Below are 23,383 nucleotides of genomic sequence, written 5' to 3' on the forward strand. Positions count from 1 at the left end.
CCGGAAGCCCGAGCTGGCGGTACAGTACGGCGGGGCGGGGATACGGCGGCTTCCGCATCGGTGGAGCCGCGGCTGTTTGCCGCCCCTGGGCTATGGCGTTGCTGCTGCCCTTGTCCCTGCCCCAGCTCGGCGCGGTGCTAGCGGTCTTGGCCGCCCTCCTCCTGCTCCTGGTGAGAGCCGCGGGCATCCCGCGTGGGGGGCGAGGGCCCGGCGTGGGGCTGGGGTCCCGTTGGCAGCAGCTGGAGGAGGAGCTGTGCTCGTCCGAGATGCTGTGGGGGGAAGGGGTTCTCACCGCGCCTGTGGGAAACCGCCTTTATGACCAGGGCTGGTGAACACTCTCATGCAGTGGCAGCCACTACGTGACAGGGTTCTGGCCCTCTGTGGTTCAGTCTGTGCACTGGAACAGGTTGCCCAGAGAGGTGGATTCCACGTTCTTGGAAGCATTTGTGGTCGGGCTGGGCCAGGCTCTGAGCATCTTGACTTGGCTGTTCGTTGCAAGGGGGTTGGACTAGATGACCCTTTCAACTGAAACACTCTATAATTCAGTGATAAAATCCCATACTGCTGATTTATCTTATTACCAGAATATCTTTGGTTGCCCTTTGTAGTGCGTTCATCAGCTAGATAAACCTTTAACAGAATGCTGGTAGGTGACTTGGGAAGAATTTTTTCACCCAGAGGGTGGTGATGCACTGGAACAGGTTGCCCAAGGAGGCTGTGGATGCCCCATCCCTGGAGGCATTCAAGGCCAGGCTGGATGTGGCTCTGGGCAGCCTGGTCTGGTGGTTGGCGACCCTGCACATAGCAGGGGAGTTGAAACTCGATGGTCACTGTGGTCCTTTTCAACCCAGGCCATTCTATGATTCCATTCTATGACTCGATAAACAGAGCTCAAAGGTTTTCTCTTCTTTTTCATCGCAGGTTTGTATGATCGCTCACATAACTGCAGTAAAAATGCCAACTCTCCACCGACATGCAGAAGAAAAGTTCTTCGTCAGTGCTGAAGGCAGGAAGGAACCTGTACCGAGTATCCACGACCCCCCTACAAAGGAACTCTCTGTTGTTGTGCCTTCATACAATGAGGAAGATCGGTGTAAGATTTGTTTTGTTTTGAGGAAAAAAAAAAAGTAAAGTCTGTTGTTACTGTGATAATGCAGAGGTCACTTTCTGTTGGCAGTAGTCTTTAAAAGGCCAGATTATGGTCCTGTACGTAGTTTCCAGAAAACTGACCAACTACATTGAATTTCAAAATAATGGCATTGCATAATTTGATTTCTTATGCTAAAAATAGCATGGAGCACTTGTAGCAATCTGCTTTATTTTAATAAATTGCAGCAGAGAGCTGCTTACTGCCCCAGTAGTTGCTGTAAGGCAAGACGTAGAAACAGACTTCTAGAATTAATTTGAGAGCTTCCCACTCTATAAGCAACAGCTGCAATTTCAGACAAACAAGGAAAAGGGTGATCTCTTGGCTCTGATTCTGCTGTTTGGTGTGGCCGTAATTATGAGACAAAATATTAAAGAGTGATTGCTTTCCTATCTGATAGAAATCATTAATCTCTAGAGCTGTACTTGTTGATGTGTGGTAGCTGACGTTATTCCTGTTCCTGGTGAGTGAAAGTAATGAGCTGTTCAGGATTCCATTGAGAGAGACGTGGACAGGAGGTACACCTGACCCTTTCTGGAGAAGAGTGCATTCCTCAGTCCTGGTTCTCCATACATACTTCCAGTAAGCGAGGACTTCATGTGTTCCATGTGCTTTTCACTTAGTTATCTCTCTCTCTTTGGAGCCAGAATAATCACTTGAACCAAAGGCAGCCGTGAGGCTGAATATTTTTCTAACATGCAGATAAATCAGTGCCTACTCTTTGGCTGAAGCATCATGGCCAACAGCCTCAGTAAGAGAGGATGTTGTACTAAATCTCACTGGGAACTTCTCTTGATGTCCATCACTTTGCTTGACCAGGAGAAATCAGTGCATGTTTACAGGATCTGCCTTGGAGAATTTCATTTCTTTAGTACTTCATATGATTACCTAATTCAAAGTGGAGTGTTGGTTCTTACCTTTAAAAGAAATGTTTTTATGTCGTCGTGCATGTATGATTTTTTTCATTGCCTTTCTTGCATTCAGGAAGGACAGGGCTTTGAATCGCAGGTCCTGAACTTGTTCACTGGAGCTAGTGTTGTATGAATGAGGCAATTCGCTCATCTTACCCTTCTGGTTGTTGTCAGCTTGGTTGTGCTGATGCTTTTTGGTGCCTTTGTGTTCAGCCTGTTATAATCTACTAACTTGATATATATATATTTTTCCTCTAGTACCTCTTATGATGGATGAAGCTTTGGATTATCTAGAAAAAAGACAGGTATTTTAATTTTACATTCAAAAAACATTAACTTTCTATGCGTTATGTATATGAAGTATGTGATCTATTAACTTTGCTATTTTGGTGTATGTTAAAGCAGTAGAACAGCCTTTTGGATGTAAAACGTCTTTAACAAGACAGTCATGTATGTCAGTAGCTGAACATAACAAGTTCAGTTACTTTTGGATAGAATGCTGCAAGGCTTTTTTTTTTTGTAATTAAATTGAATGTGCTACTGTATGATGCATGATATTTCTCCAAGACAGAGATGAGGATAAACAAATACATGTAACATTCTAAACTACATATTGGTTGGTCCCAACCAGTTTTTAAACATTTGTTCTTCCTTAGGGTTGGTTATTTGGATTAAGAAGCCCATTTGGTGTTTCGTTTTGTTTCTCTGTTTTAGCAGTAATGTTGCTTTGAGCTTTCATGTTCTTATAAATTAAATTGATTTTTCAGTTCTGAATAGTAGTTGAAGGACCTACTGCAAGCTTCAGAAATGGCATGCAATGCATTATTTCTGTTTTTATTTTTAAGAAACGAGACCCTTCCTTCACTTATGAAGTAATAGTGGTTGATGATGGTAGTAAAGATCAGACCACAGAGGTAAGGAAGTAATCAGAGGTATGAGTTTTTACACTGCAGTTGTGAAATATAATAATGATGTATTTTGGCACTTGAAATACTTGGTTCAAATTCATATTTCTGAATGTTTTCTGTTATTGTCCTACATGTAGTATGAATATCACATATACATAAGCATACACATATATTTATTTTTCAAATGCTCGTATTCTTAATTGGCTGATGTGACAGACGCTTTCCTGCAGCTGAAACTCTAGAAGTTCTAATCCAAGCTTCAATAAGCAACTTCTAAAGTATTCTTTGCATGCAAACTGATGTGAATGTGATCTTGAGGAAGCATAAGACACCTTGTAAAGTACCTGGTTTATACTGTGATTGACAGAAGAGCTGACATTTTGTCTATCTCTTTGCCATATCTTTCATTACGTTGTTCATTGAAAAATCCCAATGCCAGTAGCATTGTTTCCCAAATAGTTCTGTGTTCTTCTACTTAATGAACGTTGATTTGCAACAACTGCTAGAGAAGATAAGAGGAAAAAGCTCATGCTTTCTTTCCCCCGTAGCATGGATCAAAACCTGCACACCCCTGCAGTGTGAATGGGATTTTACATCACTGAATTTTTGTTTAAGACCACAGAAAGCAGCAAGACAAGTGAGAAGTAGGTAAAGACAAGTGAGAAATAGGTAGCAGTAGTAGAAAATTAATTTTTCTTTAATTAAATGTTTGTGTTAGTATAAAAGATCTGAAACAGTGTTGTATAAATTATGTTAGGACTGTGAGTCTTCTGGTCTTGAGTGGATGGGGTTTAGAATTGCTTGGAGGAATATCCTGTGCTTCCTGAGTATGAGCAACTCCTTCACACTTCTTGTGTTGACTGTGAACTACTTCTTATTTTCCCAAACAGACTCCAGCAAACACTGGCAGTGTATTTGTTGAGACTGAAGTGATTATAGCTCTGTGCTATTAAGTGGAAAAAAAGGAAAGGGTGAGCAGTTGTACACTTCTACCTTGAGTCTTTTTTCTGTTTTATGCTGTCTTTTTGTATGTCTATCAGGTTGCGATGAAGTACTGCGAGAAATACGGAAGCGACAAAGTGCGAGTGCTTTCTTTGGTAAAAAATCGAGGGAAAGGAGGAGCAGTCAGGATGGTAATTGATACTTTCATCTCCTTCTCTGTCTGAACTACCTGTACCCAAATATGCAGAGAATAAAGCTGTGCTGATGTACATTTTGAATTCAATATAGTAACATAACGACTACCAGGAAGCTGAATACGGATTACATGAACTAGAACAAAAACTCTTCACAAAATGGACTTAATTTAGATCCTGGAAATGGTGTTTTATTCCTGGGAAGATTGGCCACAAATAATTGTTTTTATACAAAAATTCAAAAGATTAAAAAAAAAGATTGATTTGCTGTTCATATGTTTGCTCTGCTCAGAAGCAACTTTGAAGTTTAAAAAAATAAATAACCCTCACAGATTAAAGGTTTTGTAGAGAAAATACAAAGTATGCAAATACTGTTTTCCAGGTTGCCCAAGGATATTGTGGATGCCCCATCCCTGGAGGCATTCAAGGCCAGGCTGGATGTGGCTCTGGGCAGCCTGGTGTGGTGGTTGGTGACCCTGCACATAGCAGGGGGGTTGAAACTCGATGATCATTGTGGTCCTTTTCAACCCAGGCCATTCTATTATCATTTTTTTTATTTAAAATAAAATAAAATAAAAAAGTAAACAAAGTTTGTAGTTTAGGCCCACTGCTTATCACCTGTATTTCATAGTAGAATGGGCAGAATTTATGCTTTCACATATTAACATTTGTACATAGATGTTATCATAAAATCACCATATCCTTAAACATAAAATAGCTGTTACACATTTGGGGAGAGCATTCTTTTCTTAGGATAAATGACACTGTACTCTTATAGGAAAGGACAGTATCATTTGTGAGCTATCAGAGCATTTGTGAGCATAATGAGAAACTGTAAAATGTAAAGTTAGTTATGATTCCACAAATATTTTTACTCATGCATACCATGTAAATTTAAGCTATATCTTCAGTATGTCCAGTTTGTTTGTTAGGGAACAAGGGAACACTAGTATTTTATATACAGCAAACGGAGAAAGCATGATGTTGAATCATTGAATTATTTTTTAGTTATTCCAGAAGAAGGCTGATTGTGTATGTGATACAGTTTTGCAGTTCAGAGTGTAGAGTGGGGTCCCTTCATCACTTAAGTCCCACATGCTCAGTTATGAAAATACATTTGGCAAACCCTCTGCTATTTTTCTTGCCCTTCAATAAGCATCAAAGATCTCATTGTCAAGAACGTGGCAAAACAAGCTACAAAACCTGCTGCATCATGGATGTTTTGCAGTGACACATTAAGATTTATTACTTCTCAGAACTAATTTGAGATTATCTCTGAATTCTTTTGAAAATATGTTAGAAGAACATAGCACTGCATCCTCCTTTCCATAGCTTAAATGACAAAGGAAAGCTGTCCAGTGCAGTGGTAACCACTAATTACTGCTTCGTGTTCCCCTGTGTAGCTGACTGTAGCAACTTGTCTCACCTATTTTAGTTGTAGAGCTTTTAGTTTGTAACCTTGCGTAGATAGGAGGGATCCTTAAGGTCCCATTTTCATGCATTGTCTGTCCTTGTGGGGTGATGTGCAGTGTGTGAAGTTTCTAGATGTTATTGCAATATACATACAAACGCTGAATCGGAAGTTGTAGACTTCTATTGGCTGTTTTGATTACAGGGTGTTCTTAGTTCTCGGGGGAAAAAAATTCTTATGGCTGATGCAGATGGAGCTACAAAATTTGCAGATATTGAAAAAGTGGAAGAAGGTCTAAAAAATCTCCAACCGTGGCCTGTGAGTATAAATTCTGGTTTTTTAGTTTAATATGTATGCATACAGATGGACTTTTATAATATGCTTTGAGATGTTTGGAGTCCAGCTGAAGTTCTAAGTTTAAGTCTGAAAACGTGATGCTTTGAAGTTGAGAATGGGCTGTCAGGAGGCAGCTTCCGTGGAGTTCTTACCTCCTTTGCATTCACTGCGCCTCTGAAATGTGCAGCACATTATGTTCTACTCATCATTCTTCCTGTGAAGTAGTTACAATCACTATAAATAGCATGTGTTCCTACTCACTTAAAAAATAACCTTTATTTTGCTTAGTAAGGGTAGTATTTTATTCTTATCTGATGTCATCTTGCATAGCTAAGGACGCATCTTAATTTCACCCTGCTTTTTAACTCTCTTTCAGAGTTGTTGGTTTAATGGCAGTATTTGGAATACCTTTTATTGTAAATATAAATTCAAAAACTATGAAACAAGATCTCCTCCCTTCATAGCCATTGTCTTCTCATGACCTGAAAGAACTGAGGTTTTCTTTCATTAGCCCAATGCTTAACCCAGAATCATAAAATCATAGAATCATAGAATCGCTAAGGTTGGAAAAGACCCACAGGATCACCCAGTCCAACCATTCGCCCTTCACCAATGGTTCCCGCTAAACCATGTCCCTCAACACAACATCCAAACGCTCTTTGAACACCACCAGGGTCGGTGACTCCACCACCTCTCTGGGCAGCCCATTCCAGTGCCTGACCACCCTTTCAGAGAAGTAGTATTTCCTAACGTCCAGCCTGAATCTTCCCTGGCGCAGCTTGAAGCCATTCCCTCTAGTCCCAGAACAGAGGTACATCTGGTGAGGTTCCCAAAAAGCAAGAAGTGGTGTTCAGCTTTCCAGTGGGAGCACTTCTGGATGCACATGTGTGACAGGTGGCAGCTCCCACTGTCCATCTGTGAGTGTAAGCATGCAGGGGCCGCCGGGTGGCAGTGTTTCCCTCATGCTCCTCACTACCACGGCGACTGCTGTGTCTCCAGCATCATTCCCATGCTTGAATACAGCAAGTTTGGGAGTTTTATAGGGGTCGTCTGAGAATAAATTTAAAAATTCTGTTTTGATTGTCTTTTTTGATTTAAATTGAGATTACAGTTGTGAGTGATACCATGGTAATTAATTTATTTGAAGATGCATCCATGGAACAAGTATTGTTATCCTTTTCACAATGCAAATTAAAGGGAAAACATATAATGTAAATTTAGGTGCCTTGTAATGCCAAATGCTTATCTGTGCTGTTCACTACATTTCATAGAATGGTTTGGGTTGGAAGGGACCTTTAAAATCACCTAGTTTCAACTCCCTGCTATTGGCAGGGACACCCCCCTCTAGACCAGGTTGCTCAAAGCCCCATCCAGCCTGGCCTTGAATGCTTACAGGGAGGAGGCATCCACAGCCTCTCCGGGGAACCTGTTCCAGTGTCTCACCACCCTCCCAATAAAGAATTTCTTCCTAATATCTAGGCTCAGTCTACCCCTTTGCAGTTTAACACCATTTCCCCTTGTCCTGTTGCTACATGCCCTTATTAAAAGCCCCTCCCCAGCTTTCCTGTAGGCCCCCTTCAGATACTAGAAGGCCTGAAGGTAAGGTTCCCCCAGTGCCTTCTCTCCTCTAGACTGAAGAGCCCCAGCTCTCACTCTGACCTCGTAAGGGAGGTGCTTCAGCCCTCTGATCATCTTTGTGTCCCTCCTCTAGATGTTCTCCAACAGCCCTATGTCCTTCTCATGCAGGGGGCCCCAGAGCTGGATGCAGTACTCTGGGTGGGGTCTCACGTGAGCAGAGTAGAGGGGCAGAATCACCTCCCTCAGCCTGCTGGTCACGCTTCTCTTGATGTAACCCAGAATATGGTTGATCTTCTGGGCTGCAAGAACTCATTGCTGGCTCATCTTGAGTCTTTCATCAACCAGCACTCCCAAATCCTTCTCCTCAGGGCTGCTCTCAAGCCATTCTCCACCCAACCTGTATCTGTGCTTGGGATTGCCCCAACCCAGGTGCAGGACCTTGCACATTAATTGTATGTGTACCTGAGGCAACAGTGTAAACTAAATTGCTTATAGTTGATAGGTATGAATAAACTGCAGCAACTTGTATGCACCGTATACAAAGTGTATTAGCCCTTAGACGATCTGTTAACTGTAGAAGAGGTTTGTTTTAACCTTGGAAATCAGCAGTAGATTAACTGTAGCTACAGAAAGCAGAAAAGTGTGTGGCTTTGAAGTTTTTATCATACGGTCCTTATCACTCTTAATGGTTTCATATAGAGTCTCAACAGGAGATTCCAATGATTCAGAAAATGTTAATTTAACTAATAAGTCTTTAATGTGTATTCTTGTGCAGAACCAGATGGCTATTTCCTGTGGTTCTAGAGCTCATATGGAAAAGGACTCAATAGCAAAGGTTTGTTCCCTTTCCCCCTGTGTACTAATACTCAAAATATTTCCATTATTCGATTCTGTTATACAGATTTTACAGTTAAATAAACATCTGTAAAAGAATGGGAGCTTAAAAATAAGAAATGCCGTGAGTGGATCTTATGCTCCATCACATTACAAAGGATGCGTTCTGCATTTCAAGCACCACTAATCTTGAACTGGTTTCAGATAGTGTTCCAGTTGAAGGATTTCATTTTCCAGGATTTCATTTTCCTAGTTGAGAGCATCTTAGAAGCAGAATTTAAATTGCTGTCAATCAATAACTAGAGACTATTTAGGTGTGCTGTTATTAGGAGGTAAAGTTTTAGACACAGTCTGTAGAAGGTAACATTTTGTGACTGAGGAGTTAAAGCTTCTACAGAAGTAGTCTCTGTGCAAATGTAAATCTTCTGCCAGTACTGGTGCTGGAGTGCAAGGCGACTGATGAGCTCATTTTTATTGATTCTCTTCCAGTGCAGGATCTTGTTGATCTACAAATCTTGAGATCTGTTCAAAATGAGTTAGGGATAATTAGCAATAAGCTGTTTGAAGGGTATCTTAATCAGTGGGAAAGTACTGTAATTTTTCTGTATTACTCATAGTGAATTTTTTGAGTTTTGAGCACACAGATGGGTACTGTTCAGTATGTGGCTCTTGTAGAATAAACAGTGCTGCATAGGCACGGTCCTATCTTGCATCTGGTTTTCTGATGTCTTGGCAGACAGTAGTTGACAAAATGCAGGCATGGAACTTGTATTGCAACAGACACGTTGCTGGACTAATTTTTTCAGCATCATTGGATGTGTTCATTTTGAATGTTCTCAAGAATGAGCTTTTTTAATACTGATGTTTAATACTTGAAAATATTCTCATATATAGATATATACAAATTATCAAATAGTTACAGAAGACCAAAAGAAGTTTCGTTGGTAATGTTCAGCCCCTGGTAGACCAGGTTTTTTCTTTCTGATTTATCAGATGGTATTCAAACAGTTCTCTGGGGAGAGTTCCTATAAATACTTGTGGGTATATGCTAACATCCTCAAACCAACCAAAAAACCCACAGAATTTTCAGAAATAAGGATAAATCTTTGACATGGAATTCACATGCTGGTGTGACTGAATACACCATTTGCTGTTACTTTTTATCTGCACAGCCAGTGTGCCTGGGGGTGTTGTAACAACATTATCTCCATAGAGGTGGGTGGAGACCATGTAGCTGATAAACTGTAGCCCACAAAAATCCTTCATGCTGCGTGGAAACACAGAATATACATAAATTTTCTTCAGTGCATTCATGTTTCTTACCATCTTTGAAGGATCTTAGTGGGTGACTGGGTGCAAACTGCAGAAATACAGTTTGCAGATCAGAGTATTCCTTCTTCGCTTTCAGTTTGTCCCCCTATTTCTTACTTTTGATGGTGCATGGTGTTACTGAATGACAGTCATGCACAAGTAGCCTTGTGTTCCCTGTCACACGGTAGCTTGCCTTCACCAGAATGCTGAAGAATCCACCCCAGATCCACCGTTAACCTGGGGCTAGAGCACTTTTTTAGAGCTGTGAATTTCCTTAAGCCAAAGACTGTTACATAATAAACTGAACACCATCTCATTTTGCAATCAAGGTTTGAAATTATTTGCTTTAAAGGCATCTCTTATCACTCAGAGGTGTTTAGCAGTTAAATTGCCGTCTCCTTTTTGCATGGTATTTAGCTTGTGGTCCTAGATACAATCATCTTAAATTCAGCTTAATTCACCACATTCAGGAGTGAGTTCAGAAGTGGTGGGTCTGAATTAGAGTTGTTCAGGAGCTGCCTCAAATGCAAGCCTGGCAATGATCTCTGCAAACGCAGAGTCAGCCTCTGTATTCCATTAACAAACATATCCTCTAAAGGAAACCATCTAACTTCTTGCCTTTTGTTCACAGCGCTCTTACTTTCGAACTCTTCTTATGTACGGCTTCCATTTCCTTGTGTGGTTTCTCTGTGTCAAAAAGATCAGGGATACACAGTGTGGATTTAAACTTTTAACCAGAGAAGCTGCATTGCGGACATTCTCAACCCTCCACGTAGAACGCTGGTAAATTTTCTTTGTTGTTGCTTTTTTTCTTGATTAACATGATTTTGGAAAAGCTGTTTCAGCACTGTAGCTGCTATGAAACGCAGTGTGTTGAAGACTGGGTTGGATGGCGCCTGGGCAGCCTGGTCTGCTACCACATCTGGAGGTATCTACTTGTCCTCTTGAGTGACAGAAGAAGGGATAATTTCAGGATGTAATTCATTTCATCCTACTACAGGGCTCTAAAGAATGCCAAGCGAAGCATGGCCAACAAGTGCTCATTTCCTGCCATTGACTACAGAGAGACTCTGGACAACTTTTATCTTTACTGTAGGTGGCTGAAGTTCAGCAGGGTACATTCCACTCAGTGTAGTAATATGTAGGAACAGAATGTGTCAGTGGCTTGTGCTTTAATTGCATCTGAAGGATAAAACCATTCAGTAAAAGTCATTCGGACTACTAACCCAAACTTGGATCTAAGGCAGCTCAGCTTCATTGCCCTGTAGGCAATGTCAGTGGTCTTCATAGACTAAAAGACAATTCTTTCCTTTTGCTAAATGAATTCAGAAGTGTCTGTACAGCAAACAGCACAAGTGTTGAATTAGCACTGAGTACTAGGAGGCTGCACTGAAGTGCTGGATGTTATCAAATGCAGAGCAGTACTTACCCAGTAAGTAATACAGGTTTTGTCTGTGTGTCTCAGTAGGATGATAACATACCTCACTTAAGCAGTGTTAGGAGCACAGTTGCATTCTTGGAAGCTGAACATCTCATGTTCTGGTAATAGATATGTCCATGTAAGCAACATAGCTATCCTGCTGCTAGGTCAGAGAGAACAAAAGACCGTTAAGTAAGTTTCCATGCTTACATTATTATCAGAAAGACCACAATTAAACGCTTATGGCATTTTTCATATTTCACCAGCACCACCTATAACATGGAGCTCTGTGTTTCCATATCCACTTTCTGTAGACAAAAATGGGAGTGGGGAGCGATGGGACATGGCATCAAGATCTTCCTTTATATGATACTCTGTCTGTTTTTGGCAGTTTGTAATATTAAAGAGAGGGAAATAACTCAATTTCAGCTATAGTAGAGATGAAGAACCTCCAGATTTTTTCTGGTTTTGTCATGCTTCTCTTCCAGCTGACACTGACTTGAACAACATCTCTTTAATGTTAAAAACCCTGGAAAACCGAAACCACAGTTATCTTCTTGCTATGCTCAGTTTGATTTATAGATGCTTATTTTTATGAAATCTTAAAAGCAAACTGAAATATACAGAGAAAGATAATGTTTTTATCTTCAGGGTGATGAGAATCATACAACTGTTTTTCAGGAGAGACTGAGATACTTCCCAGAATATTTTATTATGCTGAAGTTTAGAAAGCATTTCTAAAATTAATAGATACTGGATATTGTTTATGTTTTTGATACTAAAAAGTCATGCTCAGATCCTAAGCAAGTTTTCCTTTTCCCGTTAATGTTCTTATTTACTTTCTGGTGTAACTGTTCCTCAGAGAGCTGGCTGTATATACACGAACAAAACCCAAACATCCTTGAAATTTACTTTCTACACAGCAAAGTTTTGACATGAGTTTGAAATAAGAGCAACTTTTTGAACGGAGAGCATATGCTTCGTGTTTTGGGTTCTGAATCTGATTACAGCACTAATCTATTTTTCAGAAATGAATGGAGCACGTTTTTTAAATTAAGACTTAAAAGAAAATTAAAAGAGGTATTTCAAAAACATAATGAGGACAGTTGGAATTACTCACTTTCAGACCCGAAAAGAATCTCCATTTCTGCATCCAGTCATGTCCTGGAGAAGTGTAATTTTTATGTTAAATTGTAATGCACAGGAAGAAAATTGGAAAATTAGATTGCCCCACTGACAGAACTTTCCTATGCAAAATTTGATCATTGATTTTCTTCTTCTGACTACAGAAAAATCATAACAATTTTTTCCAGACAGAATATCTGCTTCCTCACCCAGAAGGACTACACATGGCAGCAGTTACTTTCTTACCTGGAATACTGATAAAATGAGTGGGAATTCAGAGTGTAGTTCTTGCCCTGGCTTGATTGACAGTTCTTAAAGCAGCAGTTTGTAATGATAGTAAGCAACTTAGCAGATCATTGGTTAGATAGATTGGATAGCTTAAAATGTTTATAGACTAAAATTGATAAAATAAATTATATTATTTTAGTCCATAAAAATTGCCTTGTGCACTGAACAAGTCATTTTTTTCCACATTCAAAACTCACATGTTCAGCATAAAAGACATCCTATGATTGTTTATTCTGTCACTAAGCTGTAAATGTGAGTCTCTAAAAATTACAGGAAAATAAGTATTGCTTAGAAAAACATTTGTTACAGGGATATTTTTCCACTGGTTTGGCATCATAGGCCAACACAAGCCGTGGAATGAATTGTTTTTTCCTGTTTTTGTGCAGGACAAGTAGAATTGTTTATGAACTTCTTATCATAGAATCATAGAATGGCTTGGGTTGAAAAGGACCACAGTGATCATCGAGTTTCAACCCCCCTGCTATGTGCAGGGTCACCAACCACCAGACCAGGCTGCCCAGAGCCACATCCAGCCTGGCCTTGAATGCCTCCAGGGATGGGGCATCCACAGCCTCCTTGGGCAACCTGTTCCAGTGCGTCACCACCCTCTGGGTGAAAAACTTCCTCCTAATATCTAACCTAAACCTCCCCTGTCTCCATTTAAAACCATTCCCCCTTGTCCTATCACTATCCACCCTCAGTCATTCCCCCTCCTGTTTATTTTCTCCCTTCAAGTATTGGAAGGCCACAATGAGGTCTCCCCATAGCCTTCTCTTATCCAAAATCAACACAAAAATATTTTGCTGTTAAAACTTTGTTTTGTCTTGTAGAATTAAAATTTCCTGCTCCTGGTAGGTGCACGTGGGCTTTCAAAAGCCTCGTTACAGCTGGAACTTGACACCATATTTCATTCTTTGGGCACTGAACGTTATGTCTGCCCTGTTAAGAGTTCACTGGAACAACATATTATCAAGGAAAAGTTATAAATTCCAGTCATAATGGTATAACAGAAGGCCAAATGTTGGATATTTGATACATTTAATATTAGGTGAGCAAAGAAGAGCCTAACAGCAATTTCAAAATTACTGTGAAATTCTCAGGATAAGTCAGTTGCTCCAAAAGTAATATCTCATATTTATATTCATGGAAACTGCAACAGATACAAAGAGTACAAAAACACCGATAGAGAAAATTCTCAGCTACAAAAGACTATTTTTCAACATAGTCACCACCATTAGCAATGCATTTTCACCTGCAGCAAACAAGAGCCTGTGTGCTACCTGCAGTCGCTGCTGCTGGAACACACCACCCACTGCCTCACTGTGCTCACATCCACTGTTTTGCCTTCATAGGAGTTCAGCAAGTATCACTGAATGTCAGTGGGTGCCATTTTTTCCACATGGAGGAATTCAGAGGCACACCTTTGCTTCAGAGACCCTTCCGTGTCAGAAGCCATTCTGTCAGACTGCCCCTCTGTTTCTGTCTGTTACACAGTAACAAAATATAATGTGGTTATTGGTGGGAAGGTTCAACCTCTGCTGCTATACCACCAACATCCACCTGTGAAGTTGTGGAACGGCATAATAAAACAGGAGGCATTACTTTCGGAGCAGCCCTCATAGGTACTTTACAAGCTGCAAGGAGTTCATCTTAAAAGGGATTTAATTTCAGTTGAACACCCACCAACTTGGTGTTACGCTGAGTTTTAGCCAGCACAGCTAAAACTTGCAACTTAGACAACAGCATTTCGCGTAAATAGAGTTTTAATGGAAAAGTTTTCCAGGATTTTATACTCCATGTTTGTGTTAATTAACACATAATGGAGCCGCTATTAGGAATAGGCGGGCAAACTTCACACCGTGTATTTTTGGGTGTCTAACTGAGGTACTTCAATGGGAGGCTGAAGTTCCTACACGATCAAGGCCGTGTTAAGCTTTTCCAGGCACTCATTCAACCTAGAGCCACACTCAGGTTCTCTGAGCTGTGTTCCCCTGCCCACAGGCTCTTACTTCCACTCTCTGGAGCAGGATCCTCTCAAGTATACGGTGTGAATAATACCCTGCAATTCCTAGCAGTGCTTCTGTCACACAGTAACTAGTTGCAAATGGCTGACGTGCTCCTTCATGTCAAAACACGTGTATTGCATTCACCAACTCATCCACTGGCATTGCTTTGATCTCTTGAGTTGGCTCCAGCCAAAATACCCACACTTACATCCTATAACCATCCCTGTCACCATCCCTGGATGTGTTTAAAAACTGTTTGGATGTGGTGCTCAGGGACATGCTTTAGTGGAGGGTTGTTAGGGTAGTATGGATGGGCCGTGGTTGGACTCCATGATCTTTAAGGTCTTTTCCAACCTGAGTGATTCTGTGATAACTTTGTACCACCTGGATTTGGTACTCTGCAGTGTGAGGGTCATGTTGTCATGTATGGAATACACTGCAAGCTACATTCCCAGATTAATTATTGTAGCATGCATCTGAAGTGCACAAAAGGTCGTGGGGAGCAGAGGAAGAACTGTACCCAAGCAGTGTACTACAGCAGTCGTTCTCCTTCCAGCCTTGAATAGCATTTTGTGCATTTCAGGATATGTTCACTGTTGCACTAATGGCAACCACATGTAACAACGTTAGTGTTCAACCTGATTAATTCCCGTCCTTTTAGTCTTTTACTTTGAGCACAGTAGTTCTCCAAACTATTTAATGTTGCTGTGCTCTGATGTATGTTGCTGACATTCGGGTAATTGGTTGTCCATAGGAATTGTTGCAAATCACCATTAGTTTACTGGGCTAATACTTTATGGAGTAATATTTTTAGAGCAGTTCATACAGTATAATTCATCAGACAATTATTCTGTCTCTTAAGTTTTTTAGTTAGTTAAGTAGTAAATATTACAAAATTAGATTTACTGTTAATACACATGACTCATAAACATTCAGAGGTGAATACATGGGTTTTTTTGGCTTACAAATGTAAAATGTCAGCAAAATGTCAAATAATATGATTTCAGTAAGAGACCATGGCATAATTAATAAAATAATATGCAGCCCTAATTAAAAAAAAACCAAAAACACAGCAAAGTGGCAGGGCTGCTTGGCTCAGATTAAGTTGACTGAGGGGAAAAAAAAAGAACAACCTACATCGATTTATTCCTGTAACTGTTTTCATGGCAATTAAAAGGCCCGTGTTCTAATCAAAATCAGATTTACAGCCCGGTTCTAAATTCTCTGAACAATATAACTGTAGTCTCTGTTGATAACAACTCCTGTTTATGCCACCTCTGCATGTTTTACTGCTGGGCACAGTGGTGTCAGTAGCTCTGTCACACACGCGTACAGTGCAAGTCCAGGTTGATGTGTGTTTGAGAATGACCTCACCTTCAGGCCAGCGTGCTGTGGTCTGTACTTCAATGGAACATACACGTATGGGTCACACCTGAGTACATATTTTAAAGTCACTCCTATTATAAGGAGTAGTATAAGTAACTCCTGCTATAAAGTCACTCCATTCATTAGCAGTACAAGGAAGTGATGTCTGAATGTGGCTGGCTGCCGCTTTCAGTATGCCTTTTTGCTTGCTCTTGGTCATCTTTCTGTCCCACAGCTGTAGTGTCAAATGGGGTTACTAATACCTTGAATTCAAACAACACTAGAAGCACGAAGGAACAGTGCTATTTTATTACTTTTCTGCATACATCTTCTCCAATGGCAGCGGGTTTTTTTCATTCCAAAAATTGTTTTGGAGTTAAGCAGTGTGTCAATAGCAGCTACCAGTCGTTTCCTATGCTGATTTCCACATAAGCATTACAAGCTGTGCTTGCCGAAGCATTTTTGTAATAACAGAACCCTTGGTGCCTTGGTTCAGAGGGCCTACCCAAGCATTTGCTTGCAAGATGCACAACTTTCTATGCAGAGAACAAAGAGGATTAAAGCATGTTGTGGACAAACTGGGTGGGGGGCGACTGACTTAATGAGGGTAGGATCTCCTCCCACATTCATTTTGCTGCACAGCCTGCTGAGAATCGTGCCAGCAAAGAAAAAGACTCAGTCTCAAGAGGGTTTTGGTGTTGCATGTTAAATGGTCACTGAGCTCTGTTATTGCAGATTGACATTGCCCACTCGACTCTTTGGTCTTCAAAATTTTCTAAATCGTGACTGTGACAGAATGGAGAGTGAGCAGTGGTGTGGATACAGCATGAGATACACCTTCAGGAACAGAGTGCAGTGAGGTGTTGTTGTCTGTATGTTGGCTGTTTTCTTAGTCATTCAGTCAGGAAATGCATTTCCCTTTCATGTGCGTCGCATCTGTAGAGAATTGGTATGAACTTTGTAACTGAATGCCAAGCTCTTGTAAATTAACAGTGCCACCATCTTCCTCCTGGAAATAGATATCACTGAATTTGCTATTTGCTGTTCTACTGCAGGGCGTTTGATGTGGAACTCCTTTACATAGCTCAGCACTTGAGAATACCTATAGCAGAAGTTGCTGTCAACTGGACTGAAATTGAAGGTAAGGAAGCGCTTTCTTTTTTGTTAAGATTCCGTAAGTATCAATCCAGAATAAAATAGCTGAGGATTTTCTCAAAGTGAATCATATTTTACCCAATTTTGATAGCATGCAGCCTTCTTGCCATACAAATTCAGAATTCTTGCCAGATTCTGTCGTGGCAGGGTAATAGAGGGACAGGAAGAGCAGGTGAATGGATAGCAAGGGAGAGAAACTCTTGCTGGAGTCAAAGTAGGTAATTATACTGCTAGGGCTACTGAAGTAGTGGTGAAGCACTACTTCCGTACATCCCCTCGCTATAATGTGTTAATAAAAATGTTGCTCTTGTAAAATGCTCTGCAGAAAGCCTGACTGTCATTTTTTATTGATTCAGCTCTGTTTTTCTGTAGCTTCCCATCCAAAATTCTCATCTTGCCTATCAAGGCCTTCTTTAGAGCACCCTCTATTTGGATTTGGTTTGACTCTTTGTCAAAGATTTGGTTTGACTCTTTAAGACATGTACAGAGGTCTCCCTTACTGGGGTGCTAGGAAGAATAGCTCCATATATGTACCAAGAGGTACTGCTTGTTTCCCCTTGCTTGCTTTCCTCCTATCAAATACAGTTTCTTCCTTTTTTTTTTTCTCTGATGTTTTTTGGTTTTTAACCTGAATCTTTTCTCCTCGGCACAACCCTGAACAGCAAAAAGTGTAATGAGCTGTGATGGTGATAAAGGATGCAGGCAAGCAGAGAACATCCTAAGCCAACTTCACTGTAGAAGAGAATGTTTTCTTTCAGTGCAGTTCCAGGTGTATTGCATCTACTATAAATGTTAGCAGAGATGGAAGAGGAGTTATGGTGTGTATTCCTTACTCTGCCTGGACATTGGCACCTTCATATTGCTATAAGAGAGCAGGAGATGATCGTCTTCTACAAAGTCACTGAGAAACTTTACTTAACCGTTGGTGTTCAGGTTCCTATTCGCAATTCACTATGAACAAAGCCCTCCTGCAGAGCAGTCTGTGTATTCTGTGGCATACACTGAATTACTGTGCTGCTTCCAAACTATATCTCCCTGCTTATGGTATAATGTAATGACTGTAAGGCAACACATTTTTAATACATATTTTTACAGTGTTTGTAATATTACTTAATTAAAGGCTGTGTTGCAGGGCTGAACGTGCTGAGAATGCAGAGGTTCACGACTAGTAAAAGTATGCTTTGCCATTCCTCATGTGTTCTAACAATGTCCTTCTGATTTTCTTCTTCATTAATCACAGGTTCTAAGTTAGTTCCCTTTTGGAGCTGGCTGCAGATGGGCAGGGACCTTCTTTTTATACGACTGCGATATATGACTGGTGCCTGGCAGCTTGAAACAAGAAAATGTAATTAGGTTATTTACATTTTCCAAATGTATTATTATACTTAATGGAACATGAGAACAGTTTCAATCAAGTGAAATGGTGTTGAAAGCTGAGGTAATTCTTTATTGCTCCTGCTGTATGTTTCATTTTTGCAGCACGTGTCCTGTAAGATTCTCAACAAGGAATTTGTACAATGTTCAGTGAAGAGAAAGCATTTCCAAAGAACATTTTCTTGTCTGGTTGTTGGGTCTTCCTTTTATTAAGTAGTTGCGTTACCGTGTCATATAAACTCACTCACATAAATACATCTGCCTTTGTCTCATCATACATTCAGAATTTCCGCTAGTAAAACTTACGCAAATTAAAGAGAGGCACTCTTTTCTACAAGGTGCAATATTGGGCTGTGAATGACCACAACCACTTTTCTCTGTAGTATCTGGAAATATATGGCCATATTACAACTTGAATGATCCATCTTGATTCGCACTAATGTGTATTTAGATTCAGCGTTATGGGAAACATTAATGGGTTTTACTGATTTATAAAAGCAACGTTCATAAGGCTGTTCTAAGAACTTTCAGTAGTCTCTTGACATTCCAAATGTTCTGAAGCTGTCTGAAGCTAAAACAGTTTGTCTGAGATCAAACTGCAGATCGCTTCCAGACTGCAGAAGTTCCAAGAGAAAGCACATTTCATTTTAAAATGGTGTCATTTATAAATGTTTTGTTCATACATACTAATTAATACTGCATGCTCAAGGCTAGGAGTCCTTGGCATCTCTGAATCAGCAGTGAAAAGGGTATGGAAAACTAATGCAGAAATGAGACCCAGTCCATGCTTGGAGGCTTGTGCATTAGCCATGCCAATATGAAGTTCTCACTCTTTGAATGCGATCAGAGGAAAAAGAAAGGACCTTTAGTCTTTCTTATAACGCCATACCTTATTACAGTGCACAGCTTTAGTGCTGTCAGAACAGTTGTGGACTGCCAACAAACAAAGCCAAATACAAATATGAACAGATTTAAAGAACGAAGGTTATATGGTTTGTACTTTCACATACGTTTCAACTGATGGTTTTTCTTATTCCTTCTGCAGTGGTATACTGCAATACTGAGTTCTGCTTCTGTAAGGGTTACCTCAGTTTTCTGTATAATAAACTGCTGGAATAAATTCTCAAAAATATCTTCGATTTTGCAGATCTTATTCTCCCGTTGATTTCACATATTGTCCCTCATTTGTGTAATCACATGATTGATTGCTAACTGCCTAAGTAAGATACCAGCTTCTCCGTTTTGGTGAGAGAGATTGCCCTAATCAAACCTGGGTAATTGTAACTCTGGCTGTGATTAATTAAGCTTGCTGGCCAGCCCTGAAATGCAGGTTCCTAAAATGTTCCTCATGTCTTACCTTAAAATTGAACTGATTTTAAATTTAACCAACATAGTTCATCTTTATCAAATGATGAGACCTATGTCATGCATTGTTCTCTGCACGATCTGTAAAAATCTGGTGGCATCTTCTTCAACAAATTCTGCTTTTGTATTGGATGTCAAAGCTTGGAAAGGGGGGTGCTGAGTTTATGAATTAATATATATATATGTATTTTAATTTTCTACAAAGACTTTTTAAAACCATGCAGATAAGACTCTCCAGTAAGTCTCACTGTTGAGCTGTCTCCTTTAACAACTGTGCATAGGTCATTCCAACAAAAAAAACTTTATCTTCCACCTCAGGGATGCAGAGGTAAGGCTGGATTTACCGTTTCTGAGCTTCTGGGGATTGGACGCTGGGATTTGTTGGCTCTTCTGGGATGAGTGGGGATTTTCTCAGTAAATTTGAGCCCTGGATGAATGTCGCTACATGTCTAAATGGTCCAGAATCTGTTCTGTGTCTGAGGTCTGTAGCCATGGCACAGCCATACGCCTTTGTCCTCCTCAGCTGCCTTTCAGAGCAGGTTTGCCATATTCACGCTCTGTGCTGGAGGTAGTCCTGAGCCTGCACTCACTGCCAAAGTGGGCCTAAAAATGTTTTAAGAGCATGCTGACAGGCATAGGCACCTGTGGGACACCTGGCATGATTTGGGTTACTTGTATAGGTGTAGTCTGACACATTCCCTTGCAGAGAGCATAAAGTTGAACTGAGATGAAAAGATAAAAGACAAAAAGAGCATGGGGAGAAGCTGAAAAGGAGGCTGATCTGGGGCTGAGTTTGGAGGACAGTGAGTGAAATGGGAGACAGAGCACTGAGACTGCATGAGGAATGGGGTGGAACAGCACTGGACTCAGCAAAGAAATACAAGAGCAAGGGAATGGCTAAGAAGACAGATCAATTAAGGATGGAAACAGAAATGTTGTTAATGAGGGAAGGGGAAGCTGAAGGGGCTCACTAAGCCAAGTCCTCCACAAGAATAAGGTTAGGACAGAAATGGCATGGTTTAAAGCAAGTTGGGACTGTGGATATGGCAATATTCAGAGTCTGGGCTGGAACCCAGGATCCCTTTCTAAGTGTTTCTCGGTTGTTATTTAACCTTCACAAAATCCTTTGGCAAATCATATCTCATCTTTCTGTGCCAGTCCTTAACTGGCTGCCAGTATCAGTTATTCTTCCAGCCCTGGTCACTGCAGTCTGCTCTACTTCTGAACAGCATTAAGGAGCAATGGAATCTTTAACAAAGATACAGCAGACTTTACAAACCGAGCTTCAGTAAAAGATGACTTTTCCAAATTAGAAATCCAGGTATGAAGAGTGCAGGAAACAAAAGTAGCCTTTCTGACATTTTCCCACGTCGTGTATATGTGCTGTGAGAGGAAATGTTTGCTTGAATAAGGACAGCTTTTCCTATGGTCGTATTTCAAGCACTTTGGACTGATTTGAGAATTAATAAGTTGTATGGCGAAGGCATCTTGATCGATTGACTTGTTTTTCAATTGCAAGCTTGGATAGCGTGTTCATGAGACAAGGATAAAAGAGGGGCAGTGCACCCTCCTGCATCAGCTTAAGGTTACAGCAGGACAGGCAGATGGTTCTTTTTCCCTCTCGGTGAAATGGTCAATGCATTCAAAGGGATGTTTAAGGGAATCCAAGCCCACATTTTAAGAAATGATGAAAGGATTCCCAAACCATTCTGAAAGTCATTTCAAGGGCGTATGTGGACAGTTCAGTCATACAAATGTGGCAATATCTCTATCTTTCAGCAGATCAGACTTAAAAAAAATGAGTTCCAAGTTTGCTATAGCATGTTCCGGAGTTGAAGCACTAACAGCTGCTTTTCTAGCAGGACTTTGGATTGTTCTCAGGTCCTGAACAGTTTCCTACCGTTGTTGAAGCAAGTGCTTCAAGCTTTCGTTGCCTCTCCACTGTTGAAGCAGAGGCAGCAAAGGATATTTACTTTAGCTGAGAAGGATTGTTAGCTTTGCTGCAGAACTGGAGTGAATGGAGGGAGCTACAGGTAGTAATGTCTTGAGGCTATTTCAAACAGATTCATCAGTGACAATGTTTCACAATGTTAATATCCATTAGCAGCACTTAGTAATGCATCGGGGCTGTCATACTTAGTGCTCAGAAGTCTCCTGGGTAGCATCTTCACCTTCTTGTATTTGCAGATCATGAAAGAAGCATAGGCTCACAGGTGAGCGGGGCTCCACCAGGCACAGGATCTAACAGTAGGTTAAACTCATGCTTGGCTTGAGGCTTTTACTCAGTCACCAACGTTCCTCTAACTGTATGTTGAGCAGCCATACACAAACATCACAGTGTTGAGACAAATGTGTGCTTATTTTATAGAACCCAATGAGGAGCACATTAGATTAGCAGAAAGTGACTTGATGCTATGAAAACTAAAGCGCATAGGAGCTTGTCCACGGTGAAATTTAGTGTGTATGAGGAACTTCAAAAGATCCTACAGGACATGGCTTATCCGGATCAGTCCACTGCAGAGCAAAGATTCTGAACACTGACAAATCCCAGATTTGGGCCAGAAGTCTGCACTTGTGTCTTGAGACCCACGCCAATACATAACAATGTATTAATAACTTAATCCATGTATTTACTGAACGGAGAGAAAAAGGGCCACGATGGCAAGTATGGACTGAAAACTATTAAGCAAATATAAAGGATAAGAAGATGTTTTGAGGTACACAATGGCTATGAATTTCTTACATGAGATGACTATGTGGGAGATACCCAAATTACAGCATCTAACGGTTCTGACACCACAACATTTTACACAAACCAAAGAGTTTTATAGAAATGTCAGAGGCAAACTGAAGGGAAACATAATTAATTTGTTTGAAAGCATCAGAAGTCAGATCCTTTAAAAGTTAATGACATCTTATAAAAATCTGGAGCAGTCAGAGGTGCTGTGTCTTTGCATAAAATATACATACAAAGTCATCCCTATCCTGATCGTCTCCAAGATTCTACCTTAAAAGGAGGAGTTTTTCTTGTGAAATCCGTACATTTTTAGATAGTTGCTGATGACTCAGTTTAGTGTACTTCCAATATCTGTGTGCAGCTATCATCTGAGCCAATGGGAAGTTTGGAATCATGTATCTTGATCTTCCCATGAAGATCACATCAGATGACAGCTTTTGGACCGGATCCAATACATGACTTCAGAAGTTAACCATCAGGTTCCTGGGTGCCTGACCTTGTGGTTATTGGAATCCAGAATCCTGAATGAGGCACCTTTTACCCGTGTGAAGTACTACTTGTCCCAGACCAGCCCGTTGGCTTTAGTCAGCGCTGTCTGACATCAGCCCCTTCAGCAGGCAGGGAGGTCTGTCTGCTCACCGCACAGTCCAGAATAGAAGCCTTTCAGAAAAACAGGTCTGAGCTTTCCCTCAGCAGAGCAGGAGCCTGCTTACAATTCAAATCAGTACCTAAGAGATGGGAGACCAAGAGCAAACTCCCACACTGGAGGGAGATCAAACCCACCTGTCCCATGAGATGTTCTCTAAATACCTCATTTATCATAGCACTTAGCTGAGGGTGAGGAAGACTTAGATTCCAGCCCTTCTCTTTGGGATATTTACTCTTTTACATCAAAATCAAGGATAGATTTCTTCAAAGTACTACTCTCCTTTGTGTTCTTTCTAGCATAACATGGTTGGAATTGTTGCACAGCAAT

General features: G+C 40.7%; 1 protein-coding gene across 2 annotated transcripts; it reads left to right on the plus strand.

Annotated features, from left to right (window-relative positions):
* The first annotated feature begins 26 nt into the window (after positions 1-26).
* ALG5 (ALG5, dolichyl-phosphate beta-glucosyltransferase) lies at positions 27-19,437 on the plus strand. 2 transcript variants are annotated; one of them, XM_417093.8, is made up of 10 exons: positions 27-170; positions 922-1,093; positions 2,317-2,363; positions 2,904-2,972; positions 4,007-4,099; positions 5,718-5,831; positions 8,203-8,262; positions 10,204-10,355; positions 16,832-16,917; positions 18,172-19,437. In XM_417093.8, the coding sequence occupies exons 1-10, from the start codon at positions 93-95 to the stop codon at positions 18,282-18,284; spliced, it is 984 nt and encodes a 327-aa protein (XP_417093.3). In that variant the 5' UTR covers positions 27-92; the 3' UTR covers positions 18,285-19,437. The 2 variants fall into 2 exon arrangements, with proteins under 2 accessions (XP_417093.3, XP_040559284.1); XM_040703350.1 differs by lacking the exon at positions 27-170 and having other exon boundaries at positions 924-1,091.
* The last annotated feature ends 3,946 nt before the right edge of the window (positions 19,438-23,383 follow it).

Source organism: Gallus gallus, chromosome 1 (genome assembly GCF_016699485.2).
Source record: "Gallus gallus isolate bGalGal1 chromosome 1, bGalGal1.mat.broiler.GRCg7b, whole genome shotgun sequence".
NCBI classification, from domain to species: Eukaryota; Metazoa; Chordata; class Aves; order Galliformes; family Phasianidae; genus Gallus; species Gallus gallus.

What these genes read in the sequence shown, in the direction of transcription:
- ALG5 (XM_417093.8), top strand. Translation starts at nt 93, where the DNA reads ATGGCGTTGCTGCTGCCCTTGTCCCTGCCCCAGCTCGGCGCGGTGCTA. An exon ending in CCGCCCTCCTCCTGCTCCTG is followed by an intron (nt 171 to 921) that starts GTGAGAGCCGCG and finishes TTTTCATCGCAG; the next exon opens with GTTTGTATGATCGCTCACAT. An exon ending in ACCCTCCACGTAGAACGCTG is followed by an intron (nt 10,356 to 16,831) that starts GTAAATTTTCTT and finishes GTTCTACTGCAG; the next exon opens with GGCGTTTGATGTGGAACTCC.